This window comes from Nicotiana tabacum, chromosome 6, assembly GCF_000715075.1.
Source record: "Nicotiana tabacum cultivar K326 chromosome 6, ASM71507v2, whole genome shotgun sequence".
NCBI classification, from domain to species: Eukaryota; Viridiplantae; Streptophyta; class Magnoliopsida; order Solanales; family Solanaceae; genus Nicotiana; species Nicotiana tabacum.
This window is the reverse complement of record NC_134085.1, coordinates 104,156,500-104,171,007: the sequence shown is the minus strand read 5'-3', so window position 1 is coordinate 104,171,007 and position 14,508 is coordinate 104,156,500. Positions and strand designations below refer to the sequence as shown.

Below are 14,508 nucleotides of genomic sequence, written 5' to 3'. Positions count from 1 at the left end.
CTTGATGACGGGCGGCACTCTAGGTATTTGCTCTATGCGGTCGCTCTGCTCCTTGAACTATTTCTGCAAAGTTAGTACTAAATTTTGTAAATCAGAATTAACTGGGTTACCTGACCCACCATCACGAGATTCACTGGGAGTTCCTCCACTGCCTGAGTTAACGAGTCCTGAGCGAGGATTTTCTAGGGTGTTGGCGGTACAACTGGCAACTGGTTAGTGAAAGCCTGAAGAGCATTACTGACCTGCTGAGCGATTAATTTTTTCAAAGCTTCATCAATAGCTTGATCATTTGCATGCTACTCATTTATATTCGATTTAGATCCGTCAGGAGTCCCCTCTCATGATTGTCGAGGAAAATGTTGTGGTGAGGGAGCTGGAGTTCCTTCACATTGTTGGTTTAGCTGATGTTGCTGATTTTCTTGGTGTTGTAAATTTTGTTGGTTGTTGTCGTTGACATTCGACATGATTGTTTTGACAAACGAATCGATTTAGAAAGCAAAAGATTATCAGATTCCCGATAACGGAACCAATTTGTTTAACCAGAAAATAAGAATTTCGATCAAAGCTTAATTTTAGAAGAACTCGGGTTACTGATAATCAAATAAGGAAACGACTAGGTAATGAAAAGGAAGAATTAAATTGAAAGGTAGCAGAGTAAGCAAAGCAAAGTAAATCAGTATATTCCAATAATATTCTGTGTCCTTTACAAATATTATTCTTCTCCTTTTATAACTATTTCTAAGTGCTACGTTTCTTTTCTCTCATAATAGAGCCATTATGAGCAATTTATGGTATTAAAAAAACGTTATAATTGGCAATCGTAACTGTTTCGTGAAGGTTCTATAACATTTTCCATCATTGATGCTCATTAATTTCAGATAATACGTATCAGTACTTTTTGCTATCTAGATTCATTCCTCCGATGTCTCTTCAAATTACCAAGATATCTGAGTAACCGCTCCTTCTTGTTTTCTCGAATCTTTGCCCGTGCCTATTAAGGTTCGTGTCTCTTTGAATACTTTTTTCTAGCTGTCAATCTTTCATTGATCCACGTATCTTGACATGTCAGCACATAATTAATTCCAAATATTAACTTGATTTTTCTCAATACAGACATACTAGGGTGGGAGAGGCTGTTATACTTCTCATTTATTTATAACCGACTAATGTTCAATCCATCATTCTTTTGCTATAGAAAATAAAAGATAAAATCTAAATAGCTAAGTGAAGATGTTTGGACCATCTAACCCACATTCTATGTAGAAAATTATGTCAACATTATAAAAGTCGATTTCTACGTATATAGGTGCCAATTGATTAGATATGAAACCACGTCCATCATAGAATCATGCTTCCACATTTTCACTCCATACATCTAATCACAACAATTAAACCAAAAGTAGAGTAAAAGGCGACATAGATATTGGATTTTTATAGCCCGTTTGGCCAAGCTGCAAAAATCAGCTTATTTTGAAAATTACTTTTTTTCATAAATGCTTTTCTCAAAAGTGCTTTTGGTGAGAAGCCGTTTATATTTGGCTAATTAGTTTGAAAAGCACTTCTGAGCATCAATTAGAGAAGCTTTAAAAAAACTGCTTCTAAGTGTATTTTTCTCAAAAGTGCTTTTCAAAAAAGTGCTTTTGGAGAAAAGTTATTTTTTTTCTGCTTCTGCTTCTCCTCAAAAGCACTTTTTTCCTTCTAAAAGCTTGGCCAAACACCTCAATTTTGGCCAAAAATGCTTTTGACAAAAAAAAAAGTACTTTTGGACAAAAACAAGCTTGGCCAAACAAGCTACTATTCTATTAGCAATATCGTCACAATAAATATCTTGACGTGTAAGAAAAAAAAACTCAATATTTGACCAATATAATTTTACTACTGATTTATCTCCCAGGATACTCCACTTTTGTTAAATTATTATGAGATTATATATTTGTTACAAATATGCAGAGCCTAAGTTTTATATGCCGATGGTATATAACTTTTGATGGACTCTATCAGCTCCAACAAGTTACCTACCTTACTGTTTCTAGGTTGGTAACTTGTGCTTACTAGATATTTATGTGGAGTCAAATTAAAATTTAAATAATCTACTTGTATAAATATATTTTTATAAATAAAACTTGAACTTTTTTCCATTATCAATTGCTGCATTAATGTGATCAGAATTGAAATATTAACGTTAACACACATACACACAAAAGGAAAGATTTTCTAGAAAAGGAAAAAATAAAGTTCTTCAAAAAGTCATTATTATCCCCAACTTCCCCAAAGAACAGTTTTCCAAACTTGAGGCGGCAAAGGAAACAGAACCGAAATCGCGTCGGGTCCATCTATAAATAACGGCCTTCCCCTTCAACGATAAGTGCACCGAATGCGTGCTCCAATTACACGATTTATCCGAGTACGTTTTTCCATTTATCCGAGTACGAAAAAATATAGAAGTGCATAAGATTACGTCTTATTACACAAAATTTTATTCCTTCGCCATAGTTAATTAATGTCTCAATTGTGGCTAGTGATTCTCTTTGAGTTATTTTCTCTTTTCGTCTGGAACAAAGACATGCTGCAGGATTTTTTTTTTTTTTTAATGATGGTGGGAATTCGGCCACTTGTGGGCACCTTGATAATTCTACCGGGTACGTGTTGTTTCTCACCACAAGTACCGGGTCCAAGACTTAGAATTTATTGCCAACTGGAATTGAACCTGAGACTTCATGTTCTCCTCCCAGTTCTTTGACCACTAGGCCGTGGTGAGGATAATGGTTCTCTTCCTAGTTCATTGACCACTATGTAAATGCTAGTGGTTTCATTGCCGTAGTTGAGAAATCCAAAACTTTGTGGATATAGGAACCCAGTCTGATATGTTTTTTGCTTGTGCTAAGTGATACATAAAATGTACGGAAGAAGCTAACAACTTTTAGTCCTTCTCCAAGAACATTGGAATACTTTGTCAGTCAACAATGTGGAGGTGCATGTGTATAGTTTTTTGGCGATCAATTCATTATTAAAGGTGATATTGAATCCATTTTTGTTCCGTACGACTCATGTGATAAAAATAAAGCTTCATCTTTTGTTGAATAAAGACAGATTCACGTTTTGTTTTTCTATAGAAAATGGAATATGTGATGGATGGTAGAAGATGTTACGGTAGTATATTATCCTTCCCCCCATTTATCCTCATTTAACCCAAGCACATTATCCTTTCCTCCGTTTCTCCCATCGAGATCAAGAGCTTCTGCCACCCCATAATTTCTTCACCTTCTAAGTGACACTTCTTTGTTATATTCATACCAGTAGCTTATGAAGACTTAGCTAAAGATAGGGCATAATGGAAGAATAAGACCCATATAGGTAATATCTGTTAGTTGGTAATAGGTTTCAGTCCTGTTAGTACGTTGGTTTTGAACCTATTGCTTTTCTAGGAGTATTTTGACCTTATCGTAGATTTATATGCCAGTAAAAGTGATAAATAACTTTTAATATTATTATTGCTATTATTTGTATGTATATATATATATATTTTTGATCAGTTTATTTATATATATTTTTTCATTTTTATTTTTGTTTGATAAATGAGTTTAAAAAATATTTATGCTAGATAGAAGCCTTTATAGGGCTGTCCAGTGCACAATTTATATGATTGAATGAAATATATTAAGCTTTGGGGAGTGCTCGAGAAGGAAGAAAGATACATATTCTTCTAAAAGATGTGAATTAAGTAGCGGGAACAAATGTGAGAATAGTGGAAGAGATATTGAGTTTTTCAGAACCAATGATTTGTATTGTGTCTGTACTTTTTATCCTAATTATGGATGAGGTAACTAGTAGTATACAAAATGAGCATTTATGAAGCATTTGTTTGCAGATGATATTATGTTAACTGAGGGAAGCAGCTACCATTAACAAAGAGTTGGAACCATGGAAAGTACTATGAAGCATAAGAATTTTACGATAAGTAGAAGCAGACTGAAGATATTGCAAGTTTATTCTCTATAAGAAAAATGAGATTAGATCCGATTGTGGTTCTTAAATGCTGACACTTTAGATACTTAGGCATAGTCTTTCTGGGGGAGTGGCATGATAGGCAAAGATGTAACACACAGAATAAAAACTGAATAACCTAAATATACGAGTGCTTCAGGAGTACTAGGTGGTAGGGAGTTCAACAGAATAATTGTAAAACCATTAATGTTTCACAAATAATGTCATGAGGAGAGAATGTTGGACTTCTAAGACCCAACTTGTCCACAAAGAGAATGTAGTGGAAATGCGGAAACCGTACGAAATTACTGTCCATGATATTTATTTGCTTTAGATGTGTCCTTTGCATGAAAATTAGATGATGTCCAAAGCATCTCAAATTTCACACCCATCTAGAAAGCCACTTGTGGTCCTTTTAGTCTAAAGAATCTAAGAAAAGAAAACTCTAAATCAGGAAGTTGATTCTTACCTCCGTTGAAGCTGACTCACTTGTATTATTTAACAAAGCTATGATTTTGAGACGACTATTAACTAATTCCTTGATTTTCTAAGGAGTGATTCTTTCTCTTCTTATATTAATGCCGATCTCATTCTCTTCATATCGTGCAGGATGCAATACCTGTGAAAGATGAATATTCATCTACTGCCAATAACAGTGTGCTCATAAAATGTGCATCACCTTTTCCCAAAACTACTCAAAGTCCTGCGACAGGTCCTGTTACCGAAGATGAAATTAGAGCTTTTCTGATGCAGAGAAAACAAGTGACCAAACTGAGTCTTGTCAGCAAATTTAAATCTCGTTTAAAATGTAGAGAGGTATGACAAGACTGGTTTGTCAGCATAACTGCATGTCAGCCAAGTTTTTAAAATCCTTTTACTTCACTTCTTGTGATATGGTAGATTCCTCCTTCCCTTACCTGATTTTATTAATTAATTTTGATGCAGGATAAGATTGCTTTTGCTAATGTATTGAGGAGGATCTCCAAGATACAGAAAACCGGTACAGCTAGCTATGTTGTGTTACAGGTAGGTTTGTGCTGAGTATTCATATTCTCGATCCTAACTAGTTTGGGATTGAGACATATAATTGATAGATGCTAGTAGTTTCTCCCGAGTGTTCGTCAAATTTTGTGGAAATCTTTGGGTTTCTTGGTTTTTGAAGCATTATGTCCTTCATTCTGTTTGAGGCAATTGGTTAGGTGGACATATGGCTAGGTTTTTTGCTTCTGCAAAGATATCAGTGTGTTTGAGTTTGATGGTGCTGATTTGACAGTGCAGTACTAAGTAAATGCTAGTTTTTCGTTGTTGTAGTTGAGAAATTCAAGACTTCGTGGATATAGGCACCCAATCTGAGTGCTAAGTGATAAATAAAATTGTATGGCAGAAGCAAACAATTTTTTGTCCTGCAAGAACATTCGAATACTTTGTCACTCAACAATGTGGAGTTGCATTATAGTTTGGAGAATTGATTTTTAAAGGTGATATTTTATCCATTTTTGTTCCGTAGGACTCATTTTATAAAAATAAAGCCTTATCTTCTGTTGAATATAGACAGATTCACGTTTTGTTTTTCTATATACAATGGAGGATGTGATGGCTGGTAGAAGATGTTACGGTAGTATATTATCCTTCCCCTCATTTTGTCTTCATTTAACCCAACCACCTCCGTTTCTCCCACTGAGATCAAGAGCGTCTGCCGCCCTATAATTTCTTCACCTTCCTTTTTACACTTTTTTGTTATATTCATACAAGTAGCTTAAAATAATCACACATACGTTAGAAGGTGCAAGTAGCATGTCTTGAGGATAAAATGAGAGAAGGTCGATTGAGATAGTATGGTCATGTCCTGCATCGACCTACAGATGCACCAGTTCATAGGTGTGAAACTGTAGTGAGTGAAGGTGTTAAAAGGGGGCGAGGTAGACCTAAAATCACATGGAAAAAAGTTGTCTCGAAATTTATACAATTCCTTAAGGATTAATACAGATTTAGCTAAAGACAGGGAATAATGGAAGAATAAGATCCATATAGGTGATATCTTCTATTTGGTAATAGGTTTTAGTCTTTTTAATATAATCCTAGATTTATATGCCAGTAAAAATGATAGATAACTTTATTATTATTATTATTATTATTATTATTATTATGTTGTTAGTATTATTATTATTTGTATATATTCAACTTATTTTTCATTTTCATTTTTGTTTGATATGATGATGACATGAGTTTAAAAGTTATTCATGCTAGAGAGAAGCCTTTATAGGGCTGTCCGTGCACAATTTATATGATTGAGTGAAATTCATTAATTTTTGGGGAGTGCTCGAAAAGGAAGAAAGATACATATTTTTCTAAAAGAGATGAACGAAGTAGCGGGAACAAATGTGAGAATAGTGGAGGAGATATTGAGTTTTTTAGAACCTATGATTTGTATCGAGTATGTAGTTTATATCCTAATTATGGATGAGGTAACTAATAGTATACAAATTGAGCGTTCATGAATCATTCATTTTGCAGATGATATTATGTTAATTGACAGAAGTAGCTAATGTTAACAAAGAGTTGGAACCATGGAAAAGTACTATGGAGCATAAGAGTTTTACGATAAGTAGAAGCAGATTGGAGATGTTGCAAGTTTACTCTCTATGAGAAAAATGAGATTAGATCCGATTGTGGTTCTTAAATGTTGACACTTTAGATACTTGGCATAGTCTTTCTGGGGCAATGGCACGATAGGCAAAGATGTAACACACAGAATAAAAATTGAATGACCTAAATATAGGAGTGCTTCACGAGTACTAGGTGATGGGGAGTACAAAAGAATAATTGTAAAACTATTAATGTTTCACAAATAATGTCTTGAGGAGAGAATGTTGGACTTCTAAGACCCAACTTGTCCACAAAGAGAATGTAGTGGAAATGCAGAAACCGTATGAAATTACTATCCATGATATTTATTTGCTTTAGATGTGTCCTTTGCATGAAAATTAGATGCTGTCCAAGGCATCTTAAGTTTCACACCCATCTAGAAACCCACTTTTGGTCCTTGTAATTTAAAGAAAAAAGGGCAGCCCGGCGCATAGGGGTTCGGGGAAGGGTCGGACCACAAGGGTTTATCGTATGCAGCCTTTCCCTACATTTTTGCAAGGGGCTGTTTCCACGGCTTAGAACCCGTGACCTCCTGGTCACGTGGCAGCAACTTTACCAGTTATGCCAAAATTCCCCTTCAAATTAAAAGAATATAAGAAAAGAAAACTCTTAATTGGGAAGTTGATTCTTGCTTCTGTGTCAGCTGACTTACCTGTACTGTTTAACAAAGCTATGATTTTGAGACTACTATTAACTAACTCCTTGATTTTCTAAGGAGTGATTCTTTCCCTTCTTATATTAATGCCGATCTCCTTCTCTTCATATCATGCAGGATGCAATACCTGTGGAAGATGAATCTTCATCTACAGCGAATCACAGTTTTCTCATAAAGCGTGCATCACCCTTTCCCAAAACTGCTCAAAGTCTTGCCACAGGTCCTGTTACCGAAGATGAAATTAGAGCTTTTCTGTTGCAGAGAAAATCAGTGACCACACTGCATCTTGTCAGCAAATTTAAATCTCGTTTGCAACGTAGAGAGGTATGACAAGACTGGTTTGTCGAGACAGATTTGCCTGTTTGTTGCTCACTGACCTATAGATTAGGCTCGTAAATGCAGGGAGGCATTGCAATACAAATTTATCGACTTAAAATTTTGTTGCTGACCAAATGCATCATAGAGTCTGAGCCTCTTCATATTTGAGTTGATATTTTGAATAAGCACCCTAAAAATGTAAAGCAGAACTAGATGTCCTCAGCGTAAATGCATGTCAGCCAAGATTTGACACTGCTCTTACTTCTTGTGATATGGTAGATTCCTCCTTTCCTTGCGTGACTTCATTAATTAATTTGATGCAGGATAAGGCTGCTTTTGCTGATGTATTGAAGAGGATCACCAAGATACAGAAAACCGGTACAACTAGCTATGTTGTGTTACGAGAGAGGTGAATGTTGATTTTGATGTTGATGTTGATGTTGATGTTTTTCCTAGGATAACATGATATTGCAGTCTGTTTTAATGGAAGAACAATCCCTTTCCGTTCTTCTTTCTTTTTCTTTTGTGTTTGATTCCTTCGTGTTTCTGTCTCTGTTCTTTCTCTTGTTCTATATTTGAATGTTGAACGGTTCTGAAAAAGGTAGATTACTTTACTTGAGTTTTGTTGATTGGCTTTGCTTGTGCATGCAGGCTGGAGTCAAATACACAAGTACATGGTCTGGCAGCCAAGATTAATCGTTTGGGCATTAATGATTAGGAAGGATAATGGGGCAGTGCAGATGGATTTTCCTGGTTCTGTTATAAAATGAAACATTCGCACTTTGAATATCCAAAGTGAAGGTTTCGACCTTTTTTTTAATGAAGCGAATCTGTAATTTTGTTTTTGGATTTTCTTTTATTGGATTGTTTATTCGCTTCATTGAATTTTCAATTGAAATATATCCAAAGATCAGTACAGTATATTACATGCTTAATATGTTAAGAGGCACAGTACAGCATGTCAAATAAACTAGTAATTGAGAATTACCAATAACTATTATGCTTTAATTCCAAATTATTTAGGTCAGTTATATGAATCTTCTCTATTCATTGTGGTTCATTTTATTTCACTATTCAATAGTATATCGTGTAGAACAAGTTATGGATCTCTAGAACAATTCATTTTTCAAATGTCATAGCTATCTTTACGTTGTCATACGATCTCCAATCCAACTAAGAAAACACATGTTGAACACCAAAGTTTATGCAATTGTATTAATAACGAGTAACTATAGACTAACTAGTAGGTATATTTTTTATAGTTATTAGCTACGGCTCATTTTATGTTAAGTCTGCATAGATTTTAAGTTACAGTAGGACATTTTAAGACAAACTTCTTTTTACATGATTTTAGGTCAACCTCGTTCATTTTTTGACACATTCAATTACTGGAGTCGTATCCTTGCTGCAGTCTTAAGTTTTATTATGCAAATCTTTTTGTTTCTCCTCTATATTTGACAAGACGAATCAATAGGACAAACGAAGATGTCATTGGCTACATATCGGTGGAGAGTTGGAGAATGTAAGAAGTTGGGAAAGAAACTGAACTTATTTTGAGTTTTGTTGGACGTTCAAAACCTTGTACAATGATTCAAGCTTTGCTTTGTTTGTAATAGTCTCAAATGATTTTAATAGATAACTGAGCCAAAAAATGAGCAATAAATCTGTGCAAAGGGTTGGGTACACTCGCAAACAAATGTATTCCTCGGAGAAAATGTGGCGTGAATCAAGATTAGTGTGAAAGGATTTTATGTTGTATATACTAAAGAGCTTTTATATTGCTGTAGCTTAACCACATCTCATCTATCATATTTGCTCGGTTAACTGCCAATTAGTTGATCTTGTAGGCGCAGCATTGTTTGATGCGTTTAAGGGTATGGTCTTGCGGTTAGCTGAGTTCTTCTCATGCCTAATAATCTTTGATGGGTAGAGCTATTTAGTATCTGTATAAACTGATTATATTTCACTTAATACAGTAATCTTTAGTAGTGAACCATCAATTGGGTAGTCCGAAACTTAAATAGTGCCAAAAATGGCACAAAATACGTTTCTACTGTTAAAAAAAAAGTTACATAAATACATAAAACATAGCATAATATTGCGTTTTACTTTAACGAAAAGTTAGCCGTTAAAGTTAAACGCCGTATTATACTGCGTTTTATTAAAAAATTAATTTTTTTAGGAAAACGCAGTATTATACTGCGTTTTCCTTAATCGCAGTATAATACTGCGTTTTCCTTAAACGCAGTACTGTACTGCGTTTCCCTATAAAGAACTATAAAATTTGGGCCCACCTTAATAAACTCGTCTGCAGAGAATATTTATTTTTTGTGTAAAACGTAGTATAATACTGCATTTTACACTAAAACGTATTATTATACTGCGTTTTACACTAATTTTTGGGTCCACCAAGTGTTCTGCGGATAACTGACATAACAATAATTAAAATATATAAAACGTGGTAGTATACTGCGTTTTACATAAAAAAATTCTGCACCCCAAGCTCGGACTTGCCTTATTTAAAGGCGTTTAAATTTTATGAAAATCCATTCAAAACTTTCCTTCCGTTCATACTTCTCTCTTCTTCTTATCAATCATTTTTTTTATAATGTCTGAAGAGCTAAAAATAAGGGTTTCATTATATTGGGGGGGAGTGGGGGGGTGAGGTTGTGCTGGAGAATAACTCTGTAAGGTATAGCTCACCTCCACAGTGTAATGTTAAATTGCCGCTTACAATGGGGTACGATAAATTTGTATCGTTGTTACATAAAAATATGTGTGAGAAAACGTTCGGTTAACCTTAAAGTAGCCGGTAGATTTTCGTATTCAGTGACCCCGCAGGGGTTTGCTTATTATTCTGAGTTTAACATCGAAGATGATGAAACTCTTAGAGATTTTTTGCGGATTTCAGATGAATACAGGGAATTTATTGTAATAAAATTATTGGAAATGTACGTCAAGGTTGAAGACGTTCCTAATAATGAGGGCGTGCATAGTAGGGATAACCCTTAGTCATCGGGTGGTTATTCTGGAGCAGTTTTTGCCGGACAGATTGCTGATGAAAGAGCTTGCCTTGATTTAAACTTGACACCACCGGCGAATGAGCAGCCACAAAATAATTTTTCGACTTTATATAATCCACAAGACGACTGGTAAACTTTAATTTTTCTACGATTTAGCGATGTTTATTTTATGTTTTAATTGGATTTGTATTAACACTCATATTTTTCATAGGAGGTACCGTCCGGATATGAATTTTACAAGTTATGACCCCGCCCCTAGTTGGAATATGCGTAGTTCTGGCGTATTGGACCATGGTGGTCCATCCGGGAGTCATCACCAACAAGAAAATATACATCATAAAACGGCAAGATAGTACGACTTGTAAGTAAAGTGATATAGCTATATGTAAAGTATTTATCTAGTTGGGTAGCTTATCATTTTGTTCTTTTTGTGCAGTGAAAACGAGCATCTTGATGTTCCTGACCTCACACAGCTGCCCATAGACGACGTACTGACTCGTGATTTGGCAGATGCACAGAGTCAGGAAGATGATAGTGATTATGACAACAATGCGGATGGGTCTGGAGATGACACACCCTTCCATGATGAGGGTGATGACGAGGAGGAAGTGGATGCCGAACCTGAGCTGACGAGGGAGCATGCTCCTCCACCTCCCGCTAGACCAAGAGTGTACGAGTCCCACGTGCCATTTCATGAGCGGAATATTCCCTAACTTGATAATTTGCCAAGTATGCCGGATGTGGATGCCCTCACAAGGGATGATGACGAAATTCGATTAGCAATGTTAGATGAGTCTAGACCAGCGGTGCTGGCAAAGGGCATGAATTTCCCCGATAAAGCTCGTCTAATTAGGGCTGTAAAAATCTACAGTGTAAGAGAGTGTTGTGAGATGCCGCACCAAACTATCCTTAATTAGTAATTATCTATGGGTTCTAGGCTCGATATTTGAGGCCCATTAGCACCAAGTTATCCTTAATTATTGTGTGTGTCAATTTCAATAAGTTTAAAAATTTGTTAGTTTAATAAATTAAACAATTAATTATTGAATTGGACTGAGTGATTATCTATGGGTTCCAGGCTCGATATTTGAGGCCCGGTAGACCAAGTTTTCCTTAATTATTATGTGTGTCAATTTCAACATTTTTAGAATTTTGTTAGTTTAATAAATTAATAACTAATTATTGAATTGGACTGAGTAATTATCTATGGGTTCCAGGATCGATATTTGAGGTCCGGTTGCACCAAGTTATCCTTAATTATTATGTGTGTCAATTTCAACATTTTTAGAATTTTGTTAGTTTAATAAATTAAATAATTAATTATTTAATTGGACTAAGTAATTATCTATGGGTTCCAGGCTCGATATTTGAGGCCCGATCGCACCAAACTATCCTTAATTAGTAATTATTTATGGGTTCCAGGCTCGATATTGAGGCCTAGTAGCACCAAGTTATCCTTAATTATTATGTGTGTCAATTTCAATATGTTTAAAATTTTGTTAGTTTAATAAATTAAACAATTAATTATTGAATTAGACTGAGTAAGTATTTATGGGTTCCAGGCTCGATATTTGAGGCCCGATAGCACCAAGTTTTCCTTAATTATTATGTGTGTCAATTTCAACATTTTTAGAATTTTGTTAGTTTAATAAATCAAATAATTGAATTGGACTGAGTAATTATCTATGGGTTCCAGGATCAATATTTGAGGCCCGGTTGCACCAATTTATCCTTAATTATTATGCGTGTCAATTTCAACATTTTTAGAATTTTGTTAGTTTAATAAATTAAATAATTTATTATTTAATTGGACTGAGTAATTATCTATGGGTTCCAGGCTCGATATTTGAAGCCCGGTAGCACCAAGTTTTCCTTAATTATTATGTATGCCAATTTTAACATTTTTAGAATTTTGTTAGTTTAATAAATTAAATAATTAATTTTGTAAAGAGTAATTGGATAGAGTTTGTAGTTAGTACACACTTAAACTACAGAGACTCTACGCTAAAAGGCTCTATATTTTACTACGCTAAAAGGCCCCTATTACATATAAAAACAACAAACATAACATACATATGAACAACAAATTAAATAAATAATTCAAGGCTAATAATTAACTATTTTTTGTCCCAAGGCTAATAATTCAATCCGGGTAAAAATAACATACAAATTTAAACACAAATATAACACAAATCAACGTGAAAATACATTCAATAAAACAAATATGTATATGCTCTACGAGTTTCGACATAAACAAAATCGAAATACCTCGATTTAAGTTTTTTGAAATAGATCCAAATTGAACTTTTCAATCCGAAAGATGGAATCCAAGGCTTGTGATATGTGCGGGACCCACACTCTTCGCTTTTTGTGTACGGGTGAGGCCCAAGAATTTCTTTTTTCAAATCGCGGGAGGGGGGGACCAACAGTGGTGGGGAACGAGAATGGCTTCTGTCGTGAAGCCAAGGAAGAAGAAGGGTCCCTATAATTTATTATAGGGAAACGCAGTACAATACTGCATTTAAGGAAAATGCATTATTGTAATGCGTTTTCCTATAATAAATTATAGGGATTTAAATGTCCTGCAGAAGTGGGCCCAAATATTATAGGGAAACACAGTACAATACTACGTTCAAGTTAAATGCAATATTGTACTGCGTTTCCCTATAATATTTGGGCCCACTTCTGCAGGACATTTAAATCCCTATAATTTATTATAGGAAAACGCATTACAATAATGCATTTCCTATAATAAATTATAGGGATTTAAATGTCCTGCAGAAGTGGGCCCTAATATTATAGGAAAATACAGTATTATACTGCATTTTTCTTAAAAAAATTAATTTTTAATAAAACGCAGTATAATACGACATTTAACTTTAACAGCTAACTTTCCGTTAAAGTAAAATGCAGTATTATACTGCGTTTTATGTATTTATATAACTTCTTTTTTTTAACAGTACAAACGTATTTTGTGCCATTTTTGGCACTATTTAAGTTTCGGATTCATCAATTGGGTACCAATACCACACATGTAACGCTCCAAAATAATTACATGTACTTTTCCTTAACTTCCTTTTTCCCATTATTTACTCTTTGTCTTTTTGTGTTTTCTCTTTCTTGTTTTTACTTTTTCTTGACTTTACCTTTCTCCCATTAATCACTTTATGTCTTTTTGTATTTTCCCTCTCCTATTTATTGCTCATAGCAAGTTATTCATCTATTTCATCATATATGTTTTTGTTTGAATTTTGAAGGCTTCAAGAGCTTCTTTGTACTCTTTTTCCTGTATTCATATATCAAGATTCCCCGATCTGTGGACAAGTTATGTCTTCAATCACATACAGAGGCGGATCCAGAATTTAAATTTAATGGATTCAACTTCTAAGATTTTAACATTGAACTCATTATACTATTAAAATTATGGGTTCAAATCTAGTACTTGTTGAGATTTTATTAGGTTCTTACATATAAATTCATACTCTATATCGGAAGTTATGGATTCAATTGAACTCGTACCGAAAGGCTACATCCGCCCCTGACCACATACTGCGATTAACTAACTCGAGGATAATTTTTCTCTCCCTCGTCTTGACTGAGGGCTTTCTCTCTCTAGCATGAGAGCTATTTCCTCCTTGTGAGGTCTCAATCCTTGCTGCAAATTTAGTCTCCACCTCTCAAACCCCACTCTCTAACACTTTGTCAATAGGAAACATAATAACTACTGATTTCATCCTTTGCGGGTATCAATTTGTGCAAATTCCCTATTATCTACTAAATCCTAAATCAATTTGACCCAACATTCAAATCGATCAAATCGCAACGAAATCAACAGGAAAGATCCGGCGATTCACGAAATTCACGGGCGAACGCCGGTGGCTT

The 14,508-nt window shown here is 34.7% G+C and overlaps 1 protein-coding gene across 1 annotated transcript; it reads left to right on the top strand.

Moving 5' to 3' along the window:
- The first annotated feature begins 2,282 nt into the window (after positions 1-2,282).
- On the top strand, positions 2,283-8,594 carry LOC107796896 (transcription initiation factor IIF subunit alpha-like). Its single transcript, XM_016619723.2, has 6 exons — positions 2,283-2,404; positions 4,594-4,800; positions 4,930-5,010; positions 7,403-7,609; positions 7,927-8,012; positions 8,255-8,594. The coding sequence occupies exons 1-6, from the start codon at positions 2,375-2,377 to the stop codon at positions 8,319-8,321; spliced, it is 678 nt and encodes a 225-aa protein (XP_016475209.1). The 5' UTR covers positions 2,283-2,374; the 3' UTR covers positions 8,322-8,594.
- The last annotated feature ends 5,914 nt before the right edge of the window (positions 8,595-14,508 follow it).